This window comes from Lytechinus pictus, chromosome 1 (assembly GCF_037042905.1).
Source record: "Lytechinus pictus isolate F3 Inbred chromosome 1, Lp3.0, whole genome shotgun sequence".
Lineage (NCBI taxonomy): Eukaryota > Metazoa > Echinodermata > Echinoidea > Temnopleuroida > Toxopneustidae > Lytechinus > Lytechinus pictus.
This window is the reverse complement of record NC_087245.1, coordinates 23,630,241-23,651,228: the sequence shown is the minus strand read 5'-3', so window position 1 is coordinate 23,651,228 and position 20,988 is coordinate 23,630,241. Positions and strand designations below refer to the sequence as shown.

Below are 20,988 nucleotides of genomic sequence, written 5' to 3'. Positions count from 1 at the left end.
ATATCATAAATTCATCCCCAATTCTAAATTTCATAATTTTTGCCGACGATACCAGTATTTTCTATTCCCATGCTAATTTAGATACTCTAACTCATATTCTTAATTCAGAACTCTCTAAAATATCCCAATGGTTTAAAACAAACAAACTTTCACTTAACATAAGCAAAACCAATTTTATACACTTTTGAGAAGCTAATCCACACTTACCAGCTCCCAATTTATCAATTGACGGTTTACCTCTTACTGAAAAGCACTCTACCAAATTCTTGGGAGTAACAATTGACTCCAATCTAACGTGGAATGAACACATACACAATGTACATACATATATATCAAGAAACATAGGAATAATTTACAAATTAAAAGACTTTCTTTCTGAAAAATCATTATTGGTTCTATACAACTCCCTAGTACTTTCACATATGATGTATTGCAATATTGTATGGGGTAACTGTAGTATAACGAAAATAAACTCTCTTCTACTTCTCCAAAAACGAGCAATTCGTAACGTTACTCATTCGCATTATATTTCCCACACAGAACCTCTATTTCAGCGTTTAAATGCACTTAAAATACAGGATATTCACACTCTACAAACAGGTATATTTATGTTTAGATACACTTACAATAATCTTCCATCATTATTCAATTTAAATTCAAATATACATGCATATCCAACCCGCCACTCTTCTGATTATCATCTACACAACCCCAAACTTATTCTTGCTCAAAAATCAGTTCGCCATCATGGACCAGATACCTGGAATTCCTTACCACAATACTTGAAACAATGTCCCTCTCTTAACTCATTCAAATCATCCTTTAAAAAATTTATGACACGCAAATACAATTCTGAATAATTTATGCATATATATAAAAAGAGTTCTACGGGTCTTGGTCAATTTTCAATTTTCTTGGTAAATTTTTAATTTCTATCTGATCTCATAAACTGTTACATCAGAAAATGAAAAAAGTTAAGTCATAGTATCAAACTTTTCTATCATTTCAAGCTGTATCCTGGAACCATTCAATAATTCCTAATTAATACTACCCCCACACCCTCATATACCGACACGCACACACACTCTCAACACACACACACACTTATACATACACATACAATTTTAAATATACATTTGCACACGCGCACACGTTTGCACATGCACAAACATGCAAATACGTCAAATGTGCACATAATATCAGGCATACAAGGTTCTTGCATGTAAATATCGTATTAATAATATCTGTTTATAATTAATTTAAGTCAATGCTTGATTTGTACTTCGTTCTTTTTTGTCTATTTCGCTAATACGTTTTGAGGCCGCTACCCTAGTCAAGCACTGCTAATGGTAGCGGTCTCCAGCATTTTTTTTTTTGTCTACTCAACAAAGTACAACTTATAATATTGCAAACTAATACTATCTATATACATTTTTGCAAATGAATGATTATTTGTATTTATTTTTGTAAAAAGAAATGTATCACTATTTTTTTCTTTATGTTGTACATTATGTTTGTTAATTATTTCTGTTGGAAAAATGCTGAAATAAAATAAAATAAAATAAAATCTTATTGATTTCATGGGGAATACCAGATATTAAAAGGATGTCAATATAATTCATAACTTTAGGGGGAATACCACCCTGATGTCAAGTTGATTAAAAAGCAGAATGACAGGAACATATTAATGGAGCTTTTGATGAAAATCCACCAGAGAGTATTAAAAGTTCTGATTTTTTTTTAAGATCTGACATTTCACAAGCAGCATCCCAGTTTGTCAGATTCTTCAAATTGGCATTTTCTCAGAGACATTTTATGATTTTTTTATAAATTTTAGGAAAAAAAAAACTATTTTTTATTAACATATAAATTTTCATTATTATTATCATTATTAATATTATTGTTATTATTATTATTATTATTATTGATGTTGTAAACAAATCATCATCTGCAACTACATGTAGATCAGAATATCCAATATAGTAGACCGGCCAAACGTCAAAAAGTGCTCTAGATAAGGATTCGACGGCAAAATTTTTTAATGCTTGGCATCCCAGCTAAAAGTCTTGCAAAAATACCCAGAAATAGCGTACGGCCGGATGCCAAGCGCAATTTGCGTGAAAGTGTCATTTTTAGCGTAAAATCTGAAAGAATGTCAAAAATCACGCATTTTGATATTTTGACGGATTATCATCATATTTTTTATTATCTTTGATATGGTATCATTTTTATTCAGAGTTTCAAGTTATAAGTCTCATAAATATGCATTTCAAATTTGAATATTACACACGAAATTGAGATGCAGAGCACAAACATTATACCATTGATAGTTTTCACAAACTTTTATTTTGAATAAATCACAATTTTATATTTCATAGTGCCATATATGTGTGTGTAATATTCCAAATTGAAATGCTTATTTAGTAGACTTATAATTTGAAACTCTGAATAAAAATAATTCCATATCAAAGATAATAAAAAATATGATGATAATCCGTCAAAATATCAAAATGCGTGATTCTCGACAGTCTTTCAGATTTTACGCTAAAAATGACACTTTCACGCAAAAATGCGCTTGGCATCCGGCCGTACGCTATTCCTGGGTATTTTTGCAAGACAATTAGCTGGGATGCCAAGCATTAGCAAGCTTTAACAAATTTTGCCGTCCAAAGTATAAAAAATCGTTTTGGCCGGTCTACTATAATAGGCATCATTCCATGTACACTGTATTTCTCTTGTGTATAGCATGGGCAGTGTACTGCCATCACACGTAGCATTCAGCCACTAAAAAGTAAATCAAATTTTACATGGAATTCAATAAAATTTTGCCTTGTCTGACCGTTTTAGCGTACAATGTAGTATAAGACTATAAACAATGTGAGTTCACAATCAAAAACATAAAATATAACAGATAAAATAGATATATAACATGCAGTGACCATCATTATGTCGTGGGCGCGTCGTGGTCTAGTGGTTCTGACTCTCGCCTTTCAAACAGAGGGTCGTGGGTTCGAATCCTAGCCATGGCATGTTTTCCTTCAGCAAGAAATTTATCCACACTGTGCTGCACTCGATCCAGGTGAGGTAAATGGGTACCGGCAGGAAGTAATTCCTCAAAAGGCTGTGCGCACCAGAATCGGTAGACTAGCTTAGCCGGGGTAATATAGGAGCGCCTTGAGTACCTAGCAAGGTGGATACGTGCGCTATACAAATCCTATATTATTATTATTATTATAAATTAAACCAATTACAAAGAAAAAAAAATGTTCCAAAATGCATACTCGGGTGCTTGAATCACAAATAAAAAGTCATGTACAAAATAATTTTAACTGATATACATGTATCACTGGCAAGAAATATACAAACTGCAGAAAAGTATGGTGGCCCCCAAAAAATGTATGTAGTAGTAGTATGGTCAGTTCCCCCATGTCTGCGCGGTCTCCCAAGTCTGTGCACCTGCGTACATGTATCTGCGCGATTCTAGTAAAAGAAGATACGCAACGAGCACAAACTTTACACATGCAATACATAGACGGGTATTCATAAAAAAATCCGACTCAAAATGGTGGAAAATAATGAATTCAGGGCATTTCATGTGACGGCCTCAAAATGCAGCCTTTGTCATCAAAATCCCTGAATCGTGTGCAAAGTGAACGAGTGCGCAGACATGGGGTACCATTTTTTTTTCAATCTGAAAATGACTGCCCAAAGGTTTTTTCAAAAAAATCTTATATTTTCTTTCATTTTTTAATGAGAAATTTGGTACACTTACTCTTAATAATATAAGGAACACTATTAACCAAAAGATTTTGTAAAATAAGAAGAAATTCATGTTAAATCTTAACTCAAATTGTTAGGTGCGCAGACTTGGGGCCCACCATCATACACCCTCTACTTGGTTTCATTACCATCATCTTCATCAACATTATGAATTATTGCTGTTATAAACAGAAAATACATGTATGTAGGACTTGCTTGCTCTTTACATCCTATCATTTTGTAGAAAGAATGGGATCATTTGTGTTTAAATCTTTGTGTTTTATTTTCCCTATGTACAATGTAGATGGATAAAGTATATGCAGTTCCAAGTGCTGTTAATTTCATGTATCAAAGCACCATTGTGGACCAGATAGTGTAAGTATTAGTATACATATTTCTTTTTTTTTCAAAGTACATGTATGTATTTGTTACAGTATGTAAAATTGGCCCATTCAATTAATCATCAGTGTTTCAAAAGCTTGGATAGACTGCTTGGAGCTCTTTTTTTATATCTTAAAAACTGTAATACTTATATATGAAGTAAACTTTCATTAATTTTGTAAACCTTACCGTGTACAGTGGGGTAATCTAAAAAAAAAAGATCTATCAGCTGTAATCATCAAATTCTAAAATATTTCTTTTCCCTCAGAATTTAAAACAATGTCTCATATCAGTCTCTTAAATTTCTATTCTGAGGGGTTTCAGATATTCAGCCGGGGGGGGGGGGGTCGGGCATGAGACTAAATAAAAAAAATGTCACCACACATTTTCTTCCCAACTTTATTCTCTGCAAAAATCTCATCATTGATTTTTTTATTACCCAATGTTTTTTTAGCCCAACTGATACATTGTTCAGGTGAACATTGAAAATATAAATGATTGATTTTTAATAAACCGACTTTGATACTCTTTTATCATAGAGTTTATATATTTTTAATTCTGCATTATTTGATGAATTACTCAAAATCTCATTTTACAAAAATGAAAAAAAAAAACAGAGAGAAATGGCTGTATATAAAGAATTAAGAGGTATTTAAGTAGCAATTCTCTATCTGTAGTCCACTACTTGTGATAAGGTCAAGTTCTGGTATAGAAATCGAATTTTGACAGGAAGTATTTGGAAGCAGTCCTTATTGTGTATTATACTTATATACTAGAATGGTTAACTATTGAAACCAACCCAATTCATTTCCAGCCTTTGGTTTATATCTTCAAATATTTTAATAGTTCTTGCAGATATGACACTCTGAAACTTCTGGACTGGTATTTTTACACTATATGTTTTACATTTAGCCCATTTCCAAGAACAAAAATGAGAATATTCAGAATCAGGTCAAAGTGAAATGATAATTGGACATACATGTAAATGGACAAACGTCTGAAGTAATTCTAGACTTTTGTTTTAAATTATAAGGACACGGTGAAATATATTTGAAATATGCTGGTGCTGCCCCTGTTGATGTGAAGCATGTGGTTCTTTCATTTATCATGAAATTTCCTTTTTGAAATATTAAGGCGTTAAAAAGTACCAACAAAAATTTGACGGGGGTAACGTCCCCCCCCCCCCCCCCCCCCCCCGGGTATTGGGGTTAACATGAATTTTTCAGGGTGTCATTTTGGTATTAAATGCATCCTTTTTATGTTTTTATCATCCCCTATTGCAGTGACGGTCAACCAAATGTGCAGGTTAATTTCACAGTGTCGTTGGATGCCATCAACCGAGGAGCCCAAAATCATCTTCTGACCACCCTAGGATCCTTCCCATCAGATGTGATGGATACATTCACCGTGCTCTCTGTGGAAACAGAACCGGAGAAAAAGACCTCGCTTGATGCATAGAGAGCGAGACAGAAAGCCAGACAGAGGCTTCATTCTACTTGCATGCACATTTTTCAGTGAAATGCATCTCCATTCCAAAACATCATGGCTGCCAACTCTCAATCATTGAGAGTGAGACTCCTAGAGATTTTGTTTCATTTGCATGCATTTCTATTGATTTTACTAATTGTGACCCCTAATTCTATTGGAGTCTCACTCTCAACTATGAAGTTATATCCAATGTTGGCAGCCTTGAACCATTTGTGCAAGCTTGGACGAGGGTGCAAGCACAAATGGCTGGATAAAAAAGAATTAATTGCAAACGTAGGGGGTGTGCAAGGATTTTCTGCAAGAGTGGATGCAGTAAGGATTTGAGAGAGATCTTTTGATTTGGAAAATGTACTCTGGAAAGAAATCGATGCCAAAACTTTTTAGATGTCGGAATGTACTGTTCATTTTAAGCTTATTCACATATTATTTCTTTGGTCACTTTTTCAAACCCTTTCTACGGTCCCTGATATTGACTGGGCCCGTATCTTGTTCAGCTTGTCTGGTATTCTTTTTCTCTGATAATCAGTCATAAGAACATTATTCTTTAAATTTACTTGGTTTTTCCTTGTTTTGGCCTAAATTACAAACAGGAAGACAGCATAGTGTACTTAAGAAAAAACAAACAAACAGAAAGTTGTAATTTTGTTTAGCTGTTGTAATATTACATGTATCAGTTTCATACATGTAAGTAACTAGTGAATATTCTAACTTCTAATATTAAAATATATGATTATATGTTAGAAATGGAAATATTAATTTTCTTCACATGGATAATAATAACAATTGTTCCAAAAGGAAATTCATTTTTTGTTCAGTCAATCTGACTTGGAAATCATGATTCACTGCAATGGAAAATCACCTACCTTTTATTCAGGTATTGATCAGATGATGTTTTGTGAATGGACTGAAATAATATGTCGCCCAAGAGTAGTATAATATGGGAATATATTTTATGGATATATACCATAGTCAGAATGTCTATCTGCCACAAACATACAGGTAACCCTGCTAAAGTTTGGATTGGGATCACATTAGAAGGTAATAGCGATATCTTTGGCATGGCCTGGTCACAAACAATTGATTTGGCTCTGGCATTTATTGAATTTCAGAATATAACTTAGCCCTTATCTAAAGGGGGGGTCAATTTGACCCCCCTCCCTCGACAAATTTTGTCACTACACCGTTGCGCGAAATCTTTTTATGCTGCGCCACTCACTGACTTTTTACTTTCAAGTCTTGGCATCTTTGAAGACCAAATTTGCGACCTCCAAATTACGCAACATTTTGTATGTGCATGTCAGACCCCAAAAATTGGTCAAAAACGTGATTCCGTGTACAAAGTCAATGCAAATTTGTGTTTTTGAAACAAAAATCATAAACGTATGATTATTTTCACTTTTGTTGCTTCAAATGGATTTATTTTATGCTATTTTTATCGCAAAACGGTCCCCGACAGCGTTCATTGAAAATCAATAAAAAACAAAGATATACATAAGAATTTAACAAATAATAAAATACATAAGAAATTAATTATATTTTTGCAATTTTTGGGTCAATATTTGTTAGAAATGTAAAAATTGATATTCTCACCAAAAATAAGCATTCTACTAGCTATATAAAGTGAGTTAAAGGCAAAAATACACAAATAAAACAAATTTAGGTCAAATTTCATATATGCTTATTTGCATAATTAATTCATAAAAAAATATAAACAATTAATTTTTTTGAAAATTTTACTATATATTCTTGCAGTTTACACCGGGCTCTACACGCATGCAAATTTTCACGGCGATCACGCAATCAGTGGCAAAGATCCAAGGGGGGATGTATTTTCTGTTTTGAGCCAAACATACAATCTTAAACATTCTTTTTTATTTAATAATACTTTTGCTTATGGGGGGAGGGGGGGGGGGGCTCAATACCAATAGCTGATAGTGTCCTGTGTAGAATGTGGTGAGTGCAAACTCCTTGCTCCAAGCATGTAGAGTCAACTGAATTGGCTTTGCATTAAAAAACAATGTACTTCATAGCAATTGTTTGTTCAAGAAGTGCATGTCGGAGAGCATTGAGAATGCTTTAAAGATGTCATTGAAAATCAGGGGGTGTTACAGGAAGCATCTTGCCAGTGATTTTCACTGAAAAACAAAATGATCTCGGTCAGTCGGGTGCAAGAACTTCAGCAGAATCAATGATCTGGAGCTTCATGAAATGTCCTTTTGAATACAGTCAGTCTGGAAATGATGCATGCGTATTGCTGCGGATGAGACTGAAATTGTTTATGTCAAACGTGAAGTCACCCTCGATGTCATATATCGATCATTTCACACCAATTCAGTTAGTGTACTGTTGTTATTTCCACAAATTTCAGGTGTCCACAGTTGGACAGTGCATTCACCGCATGAGAGATATTTAGATTGTTGCATTTTGCGTAAAAGGCTTTTGTTTGATTTCAGGCCCTGAGAACTCCACATTTCAGGCTTTGTATTGTACAATAGTTCTTGGGCTTTCATGGCTTTTCATTGCTCAGAGAGTAAAACTGACTGGCATCCCTGATTCTGTGGAGGAGAACATTCCTCTCCACAGAACATGCCTGCCAACATGGTTGAGTGGTTCGGTTGACTACAGATAAAACTGTTCAGATCACACTCAACGTGTACTGCCACTGGGTGTTGGCTTCTGATGAAGTCGTAGCCAGTGTATGCGAGTGCATGTTCTAGATTTGGGACGAAGCGAGAAGAGTGGGTGAGGGAGAGAATGTGACACAGTGTCTTGAAACTATGTCAGTACATAGCAGTCTTCTATGCCAACATACAGATCTAAAATCCTCTAATTTTGTGTATGGTTATTCCTATACGTGTAGATGGAGGCACAATCACAATCAATTGATTTTTAGATAGATCAAAGATTTTTTTTTAGGCTGTAGATATCATGTCTTGCACTTTTGTTTTAAGTTTATTGCGGTTGGTTTGGAAAGGGGAAAGAGAGGGAAAAAATATAGTGAGGATACCATTATTAACCATATAATTCATCAATACATTGGTCAACTTACCAATTGCAATACTGCATAGAATACAAAATCTAACATTGAGATATTTTCCCCTTTTGAAATCATCTTTACTGTAAGAATTGATTTGTGTGGTGTTTTCATTCTGTTTGTGAGCTTAAGATTGCCGACACCAACACAAGCATGGAGCTGGAATCTTGAAGGTTGTGTTGGGAAATAAGTGGATATACACATTGATTGTTAATGCCCCCTGCGAAACTTGGTTCAGCAGATGACATTCAAAACTGGTTTTCAACACAAACATAGAAATACTGCATGATTTTAGATCTGCAGTCCCAACACCAGCCCGAATTCTAGTATAATGTCTTGGCTGATAGTTGAAATCATCCACTGGGCAGGAACTTTGTTTTGATTGAAAGTGTACGCACATACCATCATATCTTTGTCCACGTAAAGAGTATCTGCTTTTAAAATCAGGATGGGCAATGTACGGGAGCTGCCATTGTGGATGGAAGCGCAAGCGAATGTCTTCATACCTTTGAAACATTCCCATGGGATACTGAAGTGGAGGTCCTCTTTCTCAACCATCTCATTTTGTGAGCTCTTTACCTGTGATTGAGTTCTTTCTGTATAGGTTGTATTTTCATGACTGGTATCAACTAGATGTATGGGAATTCATCAGATTGATATGGATATCATACATTTTACTGTTATATTTATCAAAATATAAGATAATTTTACTTGGAGTGGTGTATGTTGGTATTAGCGTGTATTTGAAAAATTTGTTTTTTATGTTGGACTTTGAATGTGTGTTCATCAGTCTGTCAAACAATACATTCTTTTACTGTACATGTAGTTTGGTCATGAAACAAATAATGCCTCTGTATGTTGAGAACTTTTCTTTTCCACGAGACTCTTTTTTCTTCATACACTAGCTCTTGTGTATTAAAGTTACTGTGGAAAGTCATTGAATGTGAGTGGGACAAATCAGCATGCACTCGAACATTAGACCATCAGTTCTGTGTGTTGGTAGAATATATTCAAGCTCAAGTCGAGTAGTCAGAGTGAGCAATACTAAAGAGAGGAAGACTTTAAAATCAATGTAATTGCATCATTCATAGCTTGGGAAATGAAGTATCAGCAGATATAAACACTCTTACAAACATTAGATGAAGTCTGCTTGATTTGTCATGTAATCGTTTACCACAATTGCAATTTATTGTTAATGTTTGTATATATTTGTGACCATTGCCACTAGTACTGTTATATTTTATGTATATTTTTTTCTTCAATTTTTCAGTTCTATAACTCTTACTTTTTATCATGTGTGTGTGTGTGTTTTGATATTTAGCAAATGGCTTAAACTAGATAGATTAAAGAGATATGGCACTGCTCTGTGTGTTTGTTCTGTCTATGGACTCTTTACTATTATAAATCAAGTTGTTATCTGGATTTTTTGGTTAAATTTTGGCTAGCTTAGCACTGGCTATTCAAGACTATTAAAATACAAAATTTATTTTGGCCAATGCATTGTGGGTGTGGCGCTAGGTGGTAACATCAGTGTAGCAGCATAGGAATGTAGGCTTATTTCAATATGTGTGTGCCGAAATGATTCTGAGGGGATAATAATGATTTTTCTTCAGAAGTTTTCTTTGAATCTAGCTCTTCCTATCTACTGATAGTGATAAAAAAATTGTATAGATGATTCGTTATCAAGCATTATAGAATTTCTTAAAGAAATTAATCTTTTCATTACTTGAAACGTAATGAAACGTTTCTTACTAAGAAACTGTCAGATTTCCAATGGTAACATCTATGACCTTGGGCAAGGCATCTCACTCAAATTTTCTAGTCTTTCTGAGGAGACTTAAAGCTGTAGGTCCTGTGTAAAGGAGAGTACAACATGTCAAAGAACCTGCTTTTCTGTTTAAAAATAGGGAATTTTTTTCTCGAGAAGTAGCTAACCATTTTTACCTACTTCCTCTACCTCTGTAATTCAGTCCATAGATCATGCAAATAACATGAAGAAAACAAATCCTGCCATGTAACATATTCTCACAGATTAACATTTAGACATTATTAGACACTTATTTGACACATTGTGTTGGAAGTGTTCTTAAACCTCAATCAATCAATCAGTCAATCAATAGATGTTATATAGCTTTACAGCCTTTTTACCGTAATTTCTCGAGTATAAAGGGTGGCAGTGGAACCTGATTATAGCAATAGAACAGGCGGTATAAGTGTGACTTAGGGTCGCACTTAAATTCCCAGTTGTTTGTGGTATAAAAGACTTTACTTTGTTGGTCAAGTCATGCCAATTCCGCGCATGCTACCGCTTATTAATAAATAAAATTGCTTGTTACCTATCATGTGTGCATTGGTATTTACTGGTAAGCATAATTTAGGCAAGTCTTAACACTTTGTGAAACACCTTCAGTTTATATTCTGTGCATGAGCAGAAAAGGGTAATGTCAGATATATCTTCAAGGTGGTTTTAAGATCATGGACATAAGCATATGTGATTTGATGATTATTCAAATATTCCTTTTTGCAGTAATCTTTTCATCACATCTACCAAAGAGAAACTAAGTGTTCATAATGATTTGAGAGTAGCCCAAATAATAGACAATGCAACATATGATTTCCAAAATTTATCACTAAATACACTATTCTAGTCACCTACAGTGTAGTGTATGCCAGGACTGTCTTTCTTAGGATTTCAATAACACAGAATGCTATGCTGGGAAAGCTTCAACAAGATCTTCATTTGAAGTGTAATGATGCATATCCTAATTAAAAATGGGAAAGATTATCCGAGAAAAATTACTAATGAGCTACCTATGAACTGGCTTATTGTTGAAAATAATCGTACAATTATGCAAATTTCAATGTCTGCTTGCAAATGGTTAGGCTTGTAAATGAGTAGATTCTAAACTCAAAATGGTTTTATTCACATTGCTCTGTGAACAACTTGCATCTATTTTAAGGCCATAAAAGAAGTGTTAACAATGCTCCTTGGACATTAGTTCCTTAGATTTCCTTGAAGTTTTGGACATGCTTTGCTATGACCCACAGAAGGTCAACAAAACACACTATAATGCAAAGATAAACATCGCCTGTATATTTCATAGTCTGAAATATCGTAGCATTTCTAGACAGCTGATATTTTAAGAAAAAAGTGCACTTCCCTGTTACCATTAATAGCAGATGCGTAGTGTCACCATTAATCCGCTTTCTTTCAAAAATTTGTCATATATTTCTGTGATGCTCAGAGATGTATGGCACTCTCTAGAGCTAAAAATAAATGTACAAAATGTAAGTTATCTTGTATTAAGCTGCATATGTGTTTATAAATCATGAATATATCTGTCATTGTGCATCTACTTGTGCGTTTCTGTCTTTGCATGTGTTATAGGGGACAAAACTCCCAGATGATAGTGTACATATTGTCAAATCGTGATCTTGTATGTCTCAAACTATATTAATTGCCTTAATCATAATACTTACATACACTTATACATGTATAATGGAATATCTGATAGGAGATTACATGTTAATAAAGAATGAATGATGTTTTTTTTTAATCTCATCCACCATATGTGTAGACCAGACTAAGGGATCCAATTAGCCCCTTATTTTTATCTGAATATCATTCCCATAAACAATTATGATTACAAAAGTAGCTTGCACTGTGATTTTTATTTTGAATTTTGGACAATGTTACTAATTGCCTTTAATTAGTACTCCCCAGCCTTGCGATATTGTTCTCTCCATTTTGTTTTAATTCAATGATCTGCATGGTACATGTAGATTGTGATAATTTCTATATGTCTCCATGAGAGAGATACAACAATGTAATCCATTTTCTCTTTTTAATTGTAAATATGATTTTTGATACACCTGCTTAGGCTATTAGTATTTAATTCAAAGCTAAACATGCATGAAGACTGAAATATTTTCAAGGCTTACACCAGTTTGTGACCCAATGCACAGTTGTAATATCTGAAAAATGTAGTGATTTAGCTTTCTAAATTCTTATCCCTTGGTCACATGAAGTTGAAAATGAAACAACAGAAAAAAATATCTTGCCTTTTTTGTCTTTACTTTAGAAATTTGATATTTTCAGAAGAAACAGCTTAAAGATCCTTTTATAATGTAGCGCGCTTTCTTATCACACATCGGTAATTAAAGTACTGCTATGTATAATTTGCTGATTTCTTAAGTACTCTTTGTGGAAAAGAAGTAGTGTCATTTGATGTTATTTAAATGAATTTAGCATTGTGTTTACTTAGCAACTTTATCTTAAATAAGGCAAGATTTTTAAAGGAATTTATCTGTAGCCCCTGCTTTTACTCTTCCCTTCTTAATCACTTTTTTATTACGATATGCATAATCTGAGGTTGAGGATTTTTGTGTATTTTGGTTTTGTTGTATACCTTTTTATATACAGTAATCTCATAATTATGTGCATAAAAATAATTATTTAATGGTTATTACAGATATGCATGGAAATTACTTTCATATATCTTTTAGATTATTATTTAGATTATTTCACACTTGTCAACTTTTGACAAATGTGAAATAATTTAAATGATTTATCAACGTGTATACTGTACTCTGATAAAATCTTCTGTATTGCAACTGCTGTATATTCAATGAATGGTTAAAATGCAGTATAGTCGGTGGTAGTATAGATATTCCAGTCGAAGATTCGCATAAAATGTATGTGGCTAACTACATATGGATCGATCTTATTTGATATATTAAATGGTTACTGTACACCAATATGATTTACCTTGTGTGTATGTTGAACAGATTTCATTTGTTTTCTATTACTGTATTGGGTGTACGTGAGTATTTTAATGCGAACCTCTTTCCCTTAAACAGATGCTCCAAGCTGAAGATACTTATACTTCAATAAATAGAGTAAAATTCACAGAGCAAAATGCTGAAAATTTGATCAAAATCGGATGAAAAATAACAAAGTTAATGAATTTTAAAGATTTACATTATTCCGGTGAATCAGTTCTAGACATATTTTCATGAATATTCATTAGGTGGACTGATGATTTAATATCCCCACCTGTTCTTTTGTATTTTATTATATGAAATTAGGTTTATTCAAAATTTTACTACCAAGAACTAAAACAATCTGATTGACAACTGATTAAGTGCATTGGTTATTTATTGCTGCAACTTATTTCATCATAATGGAGACACATCATTTTCACAAGTTTGACAAAATTAAACCATTATGATTTCATGTAATAACATTAGAAAAAGGAATGTGGGGATGTGACATCAGCCCACCTAATGAATATTCATGACGACGTGCATTTAACTGTTTTCACAAAATACTGCTAACTTTAAAATTTAATAACTTTGTTGTTTGTTATCCGATTTTGATGAAATTTTCAGCATTTTGCTCTGTGAATTTTACCCTATTTATTTAGATATGATTATTCTCAGCCCAGACTCCCCAGAGCATCCCTTTAATATATCTATGCCTTGGTACTTTTGGAGATTATATGTGATCCAGCACCAAAACACCCACAAAAAGTCACACTGTGTGATTTTCAATTGGATCCAATTATTAAGGGTATTTTGGTCAGAATGTTCAAATTTCAGATTTTGGTGTTTTCTGAAAAAGAGTATATATACTCTCCCCTATTTACTGTAAAAATTTGGATGTACCATTCGAACCCAAAATGTCACTTTTTGTGTTCTTATCCCAGACCACAAAAAAGGGAATCTAAAGAGAGAAGAGTGAAATATGTTACTCTCTGGATAGCATGTCAAAATCTATCACAAAATTGGATTTTTGTATTCAAAAGGTCAAAAATTTTGCTCGCTCGCAACTTTTTTTTTAAAGATAAATTTTGCCTGATACGCAATATCTGGCTTTCTCAATATAGTCGCCTAGCTCATTACACTATTATAAGGTCTTTGATTACGCCTGTTCATACCATGATATGACCGGGAAATTTTTGGCTCTTGCCTATGAGACGCCGTTTGTACCAAAATTATATAGAACAATTATTTGTAATATAATCATTAACAAATAATATCAATTATATATATATATAGAATTTATATTTTATTTATAAATAATTACTATTTTATAATTTAGAAATTTTCATTATTTATATATAATTACAAGCCACGCTTCATTATTTCTAAATAATAGCAATTCAACATTCCATTATTTATAAATAATTATTATTTATAAATAATGATTATTTGTTTTTCATTATATATAAATAATGATTATTCATTTTTCATTATTTATAAATATTGATTGTTTTTCATTATTTATAAATAATGATTATTTGTTTTTCATTATTTATAGATAATGATTATTTGTTTTTCATTATTTATAAATAATGATTTTTGTTTTTCATTATTTATAAATAATGACACTTACATACTTCATTATTTGTTAAATAATGATTATATAACAAATAATTGTTCTATATAATTTTGGTATAAACGGCGCCTCATATATTACCCATCATCACCCTGCTGGTTTCATCAGGGTGATAACAGTAACAGGTAGCAACAGGAATTATAATTTCGGTAATAGCATGGTAATGACGGTAATATTTGGTGTTACTCAAATTTCCCGGTGATATTACCGGTAATATCCGGTAAAATTGGTAATCGGTAACAAATTGCCCAGTGGGGAATCAGTCTTTACGTTTTCTGATTTGATTGAGATATGTTCTGATAAATTTATTTCCATCAGCAATGGAAGCTGTGTTATTTCTTTTTTAGCCTGTTTGCTAATCTTCAGAAGTCGAACATGGCATACGTTTATTATTAATTAGTTGACGATTGTATTAGACTTATAAATTTGATTTAAATCGTTATGTGTTTACTTACTAAATTTTGGAGATAAATAATGTGATAGAATGTAGCGTTAAACATTTAACAGTTTATTTAGGCAAGTTATTTTCTTGGATGAGCCTGCGTCTATGAATGTTTTTAACAGATATATGGTTCAATATAAATGTTGTGGATCATCATCATAATCATATTAAAAATGACAGTCAGAAGAGTTGTGATTAATAATCTTCAAATGTAATTTTTCGATCCGGAATAAAATACAGTGTGCATGCGTATGCTTGCGAATGTGTGTGATCTGAAAGGGTTCGGTAATAATATTATGAAGTTCTAGAAGAAAATTTTGATTCTTTTTTCAAACAGAGTTTTATTTCTGGGGTCAACAATTCGCCGTCAGAGTCCGACACACGCAAAGGTCCTGACGCTCTGGAAGGCCGTCGACGGGTCGACATCAGATGTTCTTCGACACTGAGCCGCTAGTAGGCCTAGTCAACCGCTAGTCATTGCCTGCGGACATGATGATGTCGACATCGACACAACAAGTATTGAAAGGACTCTTTCGCGTTTAAGAATTACACGGGGCCACATCAGTGGACCTTTTCAGGTTTTTGTCGTTTCTTTGTATGAGTGTGTTTGTACGTGTGAATGAATTTTGGGTGATTTACTTATTCAGATTTAATTACAGCCGGCCGGTTATGCTTAAACAAAACGAAATCATTTCATTGGTTTATGAAATAAATTCTGTTGTAACCCGGGGGGGGGGGGGGGGGACCACAGAGACGGGTTAGTGGCTAGGGCGACCACGTACGATTGACCGTCAGATAAACAGATTTTCGACACTTTACCAATTATAATTTCCTTTGTCGGGCGAAGGTGGGTTTTGAACAATGACAAGCCGCCATGCCTCAGCTGGATCAAAGCTATTGCTTTGATACAGTACACGTATGGGAGAAACTGTCTATCTGACGGTCAATCGTATCGGGGTCGCCCTAGCCACTAACCCGTCTCTGTGGTCTAGTGGTTAAGGCACCGGCGTTCTAAGCCGGGGGCCCGGGTTCGATTTTCGGCAGAGACATTTTTTCGGCATCACCAATTTTTCCAAAGGGTAGATAGCTCTGGGAAACCTTGATTTAAGCTACGCCTACCATTGTTCTCTTCATCAATTTCTTTACAATATTTAAATGAAAGAGTTGCCAAAGCTGTTGTACATGTATAACTTCACATATATATATATATAAAGAAATTGATGAAGATAACTTTACACATTTATATATATATATATATATATATATATATATATATATTATGTCAAAATCTGTCGCAAAAAAATAAGAAAATTGATCAAAGTAGTTGCACGCAACTTTAAAATCCCGCCATATTGCCCCCTCCTAAAAAAACGTCGGCTCTGGTTTTGATGGAATGCGGTGGTACTGATTGTGGTATTCATGGTATAGGCAGTGATGATAATGAATATGATGAGGATAGTGGTGGATGTGGCATGAAACCAGATTATAACGGGTTGATCCTCAAAGAGCGCCATCAATCATTCTTCCAACATATTAAGTAAGAAAGGCAATTTTATGGCGTTATACAAGCTGGTATGTTTTTATGTTTGCAATGTTTAATCACTTGAACGATACTCTTCAAGGGCTTCATATCCCTAAAGACGAACATCCTGTAAGCAGAGAATATCTGCTTAGATGCATCCGAGGACCGTTCCTATTTCAAGACTGAGGAGCAGATACAACAGGTAACTATTTTAAGTCATTATAACCCATAGGCGGCGGAAGCGGGGGGGGGACATGTCCCCCCTATATTTCAGGAGTAGGGGACACCCCCCCCCCCTAAAAAAGAAAGAGAGGAAGAAAAAAGAAAGAAAGAAAGAAAGAAAAGAAGAAAGCACGAGGAAAAAGATAACAAGTAAACCGAACAGCTAAATCAAGAAACATCAAACCGATATTTAAAAAATGGCAGTTTTTACTTTTGGAAAATACACAAATTTGAAACTCACTCCCAATGTTATAACCTAGGTATATAGAATTATTTCGTTAAATGTAGATATATGATTTGAAAGGCTTGGTAACATTTTCTGTATATATATATAGGGCCTACGAAATTGGGAGAAAATGACGAGACAAATAATAGGCGGAAGACGTTTTGCCGCTTGGGAATCCGATCGATTAACCGAGATATAAAAAGCCAAAAGTGAGAGATTCAGGTTATTGAAAAGCCATCGAAAAATAGCTAGTTATAAAATATTTAGGATTATATTTTAATTTTGTGAAATGTTAGTAGCTGCCTCGTATGTCTTAAAATAAAGGTAAATAGATTACGTAATGTTCAATATTATGCTTCATTATGACTGAAAACATGTTTCTAATAGAAACATGCATGGAATAATATGTGATGATGCTCTCTCGGTTGATTTTCCGGCGCCTTTCCATATTCAATTAAATTCAATTCAATTTATTAATAATTCATAAAATGCAAAGCAGATATATACACTAAAATGTGTATGGGAATCACAACAAAAGCCTATGGCTTGCTAAACAGTGATCCCCTTACATACAAAATATACATTATGACATGAAACATATGTTTCTCGATTGGGTCCCTTGCTATACCATGTAGGCCTACACTGCTGATATCGTTTCAAATATTTCAAACGAGTTGATCGATATCATGTCAATATGCTGACACATAACTTTTTTTACACTCTTTATTCGGAGTGTAATGTCATGGATCCCTTGCTTGCAATCAATACGCAAACGAATTTTCTAGATTTAAACGTTTCGAAAATTGAGAATAATGCAATGTGTATCGATTGGAATTATTAACCTCTGAAATTCGAAAAACAGATGTAAAAAAAAGTGTGATATTCTAGTGGAGCACTGCAGGAAACAAGATAATTATGCCAATACCACGAATGAATAGAGTAAGGTGTTAGAACAAACTAAGCTCCATAGGCGGAAAGAAAAAAAGAAAGCAAAAACATCTAGAATTAAAAAAAAAATGAAGTTCTGAAGAAGATAATTGGTATGTTTGTCGCCTACTCGCCTGTCAACGATTTTTTTTCTACCAAGTTTTTTTTTTCCCGGCGTTAAATTATGGTAAATTTAGTCCAAGACTACACGTCATGAATAAATATGCGTAAATCTTATTCGATAATGAAAACGCCATTAAAATAAACACCAACCAACCATCCAAGCCCGTAGCCAGGGAGAATTCGGGGGTTCGATTGACCCCCCCCAAAAAAAATCCAAAGCAAGAAAGAAAAGAAAAATAGGGGGAGAGAAAAACGGGTTGTCAGGTACTAAATATCCAATAATCCATTTATTTATTTTTTTTAATCTTTCTCTCGCTTATCAAAATATTCAACCAAGGAATCGAACACCCCATTTGAAACCCCTGACTACGGGCATGATGGGGTTGTGGGTATTCATCAATCATGTCAATGTGAATCGAAAAGCTACATGTATAACATGATTGCCCGCGTATATACCTAGGATAATCCTTGTGCACACAATGGCAGCCATTTTGGTCCAATAAGCATTCGTCTATGATCATTTCGTCTAACAACCAGTTGGTCTAATACCCATTTTATTTTCATTCATTTCGCCCAATTAACACTTTTCCAATTATAGACCGAATGGTTTATGGACTAAATGGCTATTGGACCATCTGGTTATTAGACGAAGTGGTGAGTGGACGAAATGGCAATTAGACCATGTGGATAGTGGAAGAATCGATGATAGATCAAATGATAGTCGACGAGTTGGTAATTGGACGAACTGGCATTAGACCAATTGGAAATAAGCCGCTAGGACATTCCAAAAGCGGATTTTTGTTCAGATGTCCCTGATTTGCAAACTCTAAACAGGGATTTCATTATTGTCAGAATAATTGATACTCCAAATCAGGAAATTCCTCCTTTCATAAGATGAGAAAGATAATGGGGTCAAATCATTTTTTATCTTTTTCTTTACCCTTCCACAAGAATCCTTTATTGAAAATCATAATACATATTTTTCCACAGTAAATAATTGATGTCACAAAATTTAAACATAATTATACAGTATTCCATGAAATTATATAATTTGTAAAGAAAACAAACTTTCAAAGCGTAAAAAAATCCATGCAAATAATAGATTCCTACAGAGAATGCTATCTGAGAAACTATAGCAAATTAAAAAACTGGCCAACCTGTTATGAATTTCTTTTCTTTTAGATTTGTTTGATATATATATATATACTTTTCCAAATCATAATACCAATTTATTTCTGACAAACTATGATCAAAATCTGGTAAACAGTGTTTACATTTGGCTGCAAAAAACTATTTTCTAACGATTATCAAAAAAAATTTAAGGGCGCTATTTTCCATAAAAACCTAATAATTTATTATGGTTTGAAATTTTGATGTAAAAATTATTACGGGAGAAGTTTGACTTTTGACCATATTTCGTTTGTGTGGGTGCACGTACAAAATATATGCATAATAGTTTCCTCAGTGTTATTGCAAAATTATATAAGTTATGTGTGACTAATTTAAATCGTAACAAAGCATCTTTCAAATAAATAATTATATTCACTAATTGAACTGAAACCACCTCATGTTTACATCTACGGTTGAATAAAAAGGTATTTGATAGTAAATGCTCCATATGGTATTGTCAAAGTCAAACATTTGTTTCCATTTTGTGAGACTTTTGCATTCTTTCAACTTATAATTTTTTCAACTTAATCATTTCTGAATCCGTTTTTTTGTCATGATTCACTGCCTCGTATTTTACACAGGTTTTGCGTTTTTCCTTCTCTTTCTCTCTCTCTTGCCTGATATTTTTCGCCTCTTCTCCTCTACTCCTATTCCCATTTGCTGCTGCCTTTCATTGTCCGATATATCTCTCCTTCATCTTCTCCCCTTCTTTTCTTCTCTTAACCCACTCAGGCAGAATATGGTTGGTGAGGACTGGTGTATATAATTTTGTAGAAACTGCTTTGAATGCAGAACTTGTATTTATCATGGAACATCCATTTTCCACTTTTTTTTGTCGCGCATGTTGTCCACTCTTTCTCCATCTCACGTCCATGAGGGCAGTGACCCCCCCCCCCCCCACCCAGTGACGTGAGAGGGAGAGTCCCTGCCTTACCCTATGCAATTCCCACCTATCCGTATCTCTTCTGAAAAAAATGTTAACTTAAATTGACTCTTTGTACCTGAATTTAACAACAATCTATCATTTGCAGAAAACGCCCTGTAATAGCTCATTTTATTAGCACTATGAATATTTAACATTTGCTTGTTATGTTGGAATGTAGATAATGCAAGCTTGAAAGCTTTAGTTGAGGAAAGCACATTTTGCCAGAAGTTTATTCTCGTGATTTCTTGTCAACGAAATAGGTCGACATTTTCAGGGATCAGTTTCACTTTCAGTTTTATTTTCATTTCCAACAATTATACAAACTCCATAAACAATTGAAATATAGTGAACAAACATTGTAACAGAACA

General features: G+C 33.7%; 1 protein-coding gene and 1 non-coding gene across 4 annotated transcripts in view; both read left to right on the top strand.

Annotated features, from left to right (window-relative positions):
• The window catches only part of LOC129271435 (uncharacterized), a 30,074-nt gene extending 22,751 nt beyond the window's left edge, over positions 1-7,323 (top strand). For 2 of the 3 annotated variants that reach the window (XM_064098530.1, XM_064098534.1), the window contains exons 6-7: positions 4,064-4,134; positions 5,424-7,323. In XM_064098530.1, the coding sequence (XP_063954600.1) occupies positions 4,064-4,134; positions 5,424-5,598 (246 nt within the window). In that variant the 3' untranslated portion in view covers positions 5,599-7,323. The remainder of the gene's footprint in view (positions 1-4,063; positions 4,135-5,423) is intronic. The other variant, XR_010293390.1, reaches the window with a different exon arrangement.
• A 9,158-nt stretch (positions 7,324-16,481) lies between these two features.
• Positions 16,482-16,553, top strand: TRNAR-UCU (transfer RNA arginine (anticodon UCU)). Its single transcript has one exon. It is a non-coding gene; the product is annotated as a tRNA-Arg (tRNA).
• Positions 16,554-20,988: the final 4,435 nt, after the last annotated feature.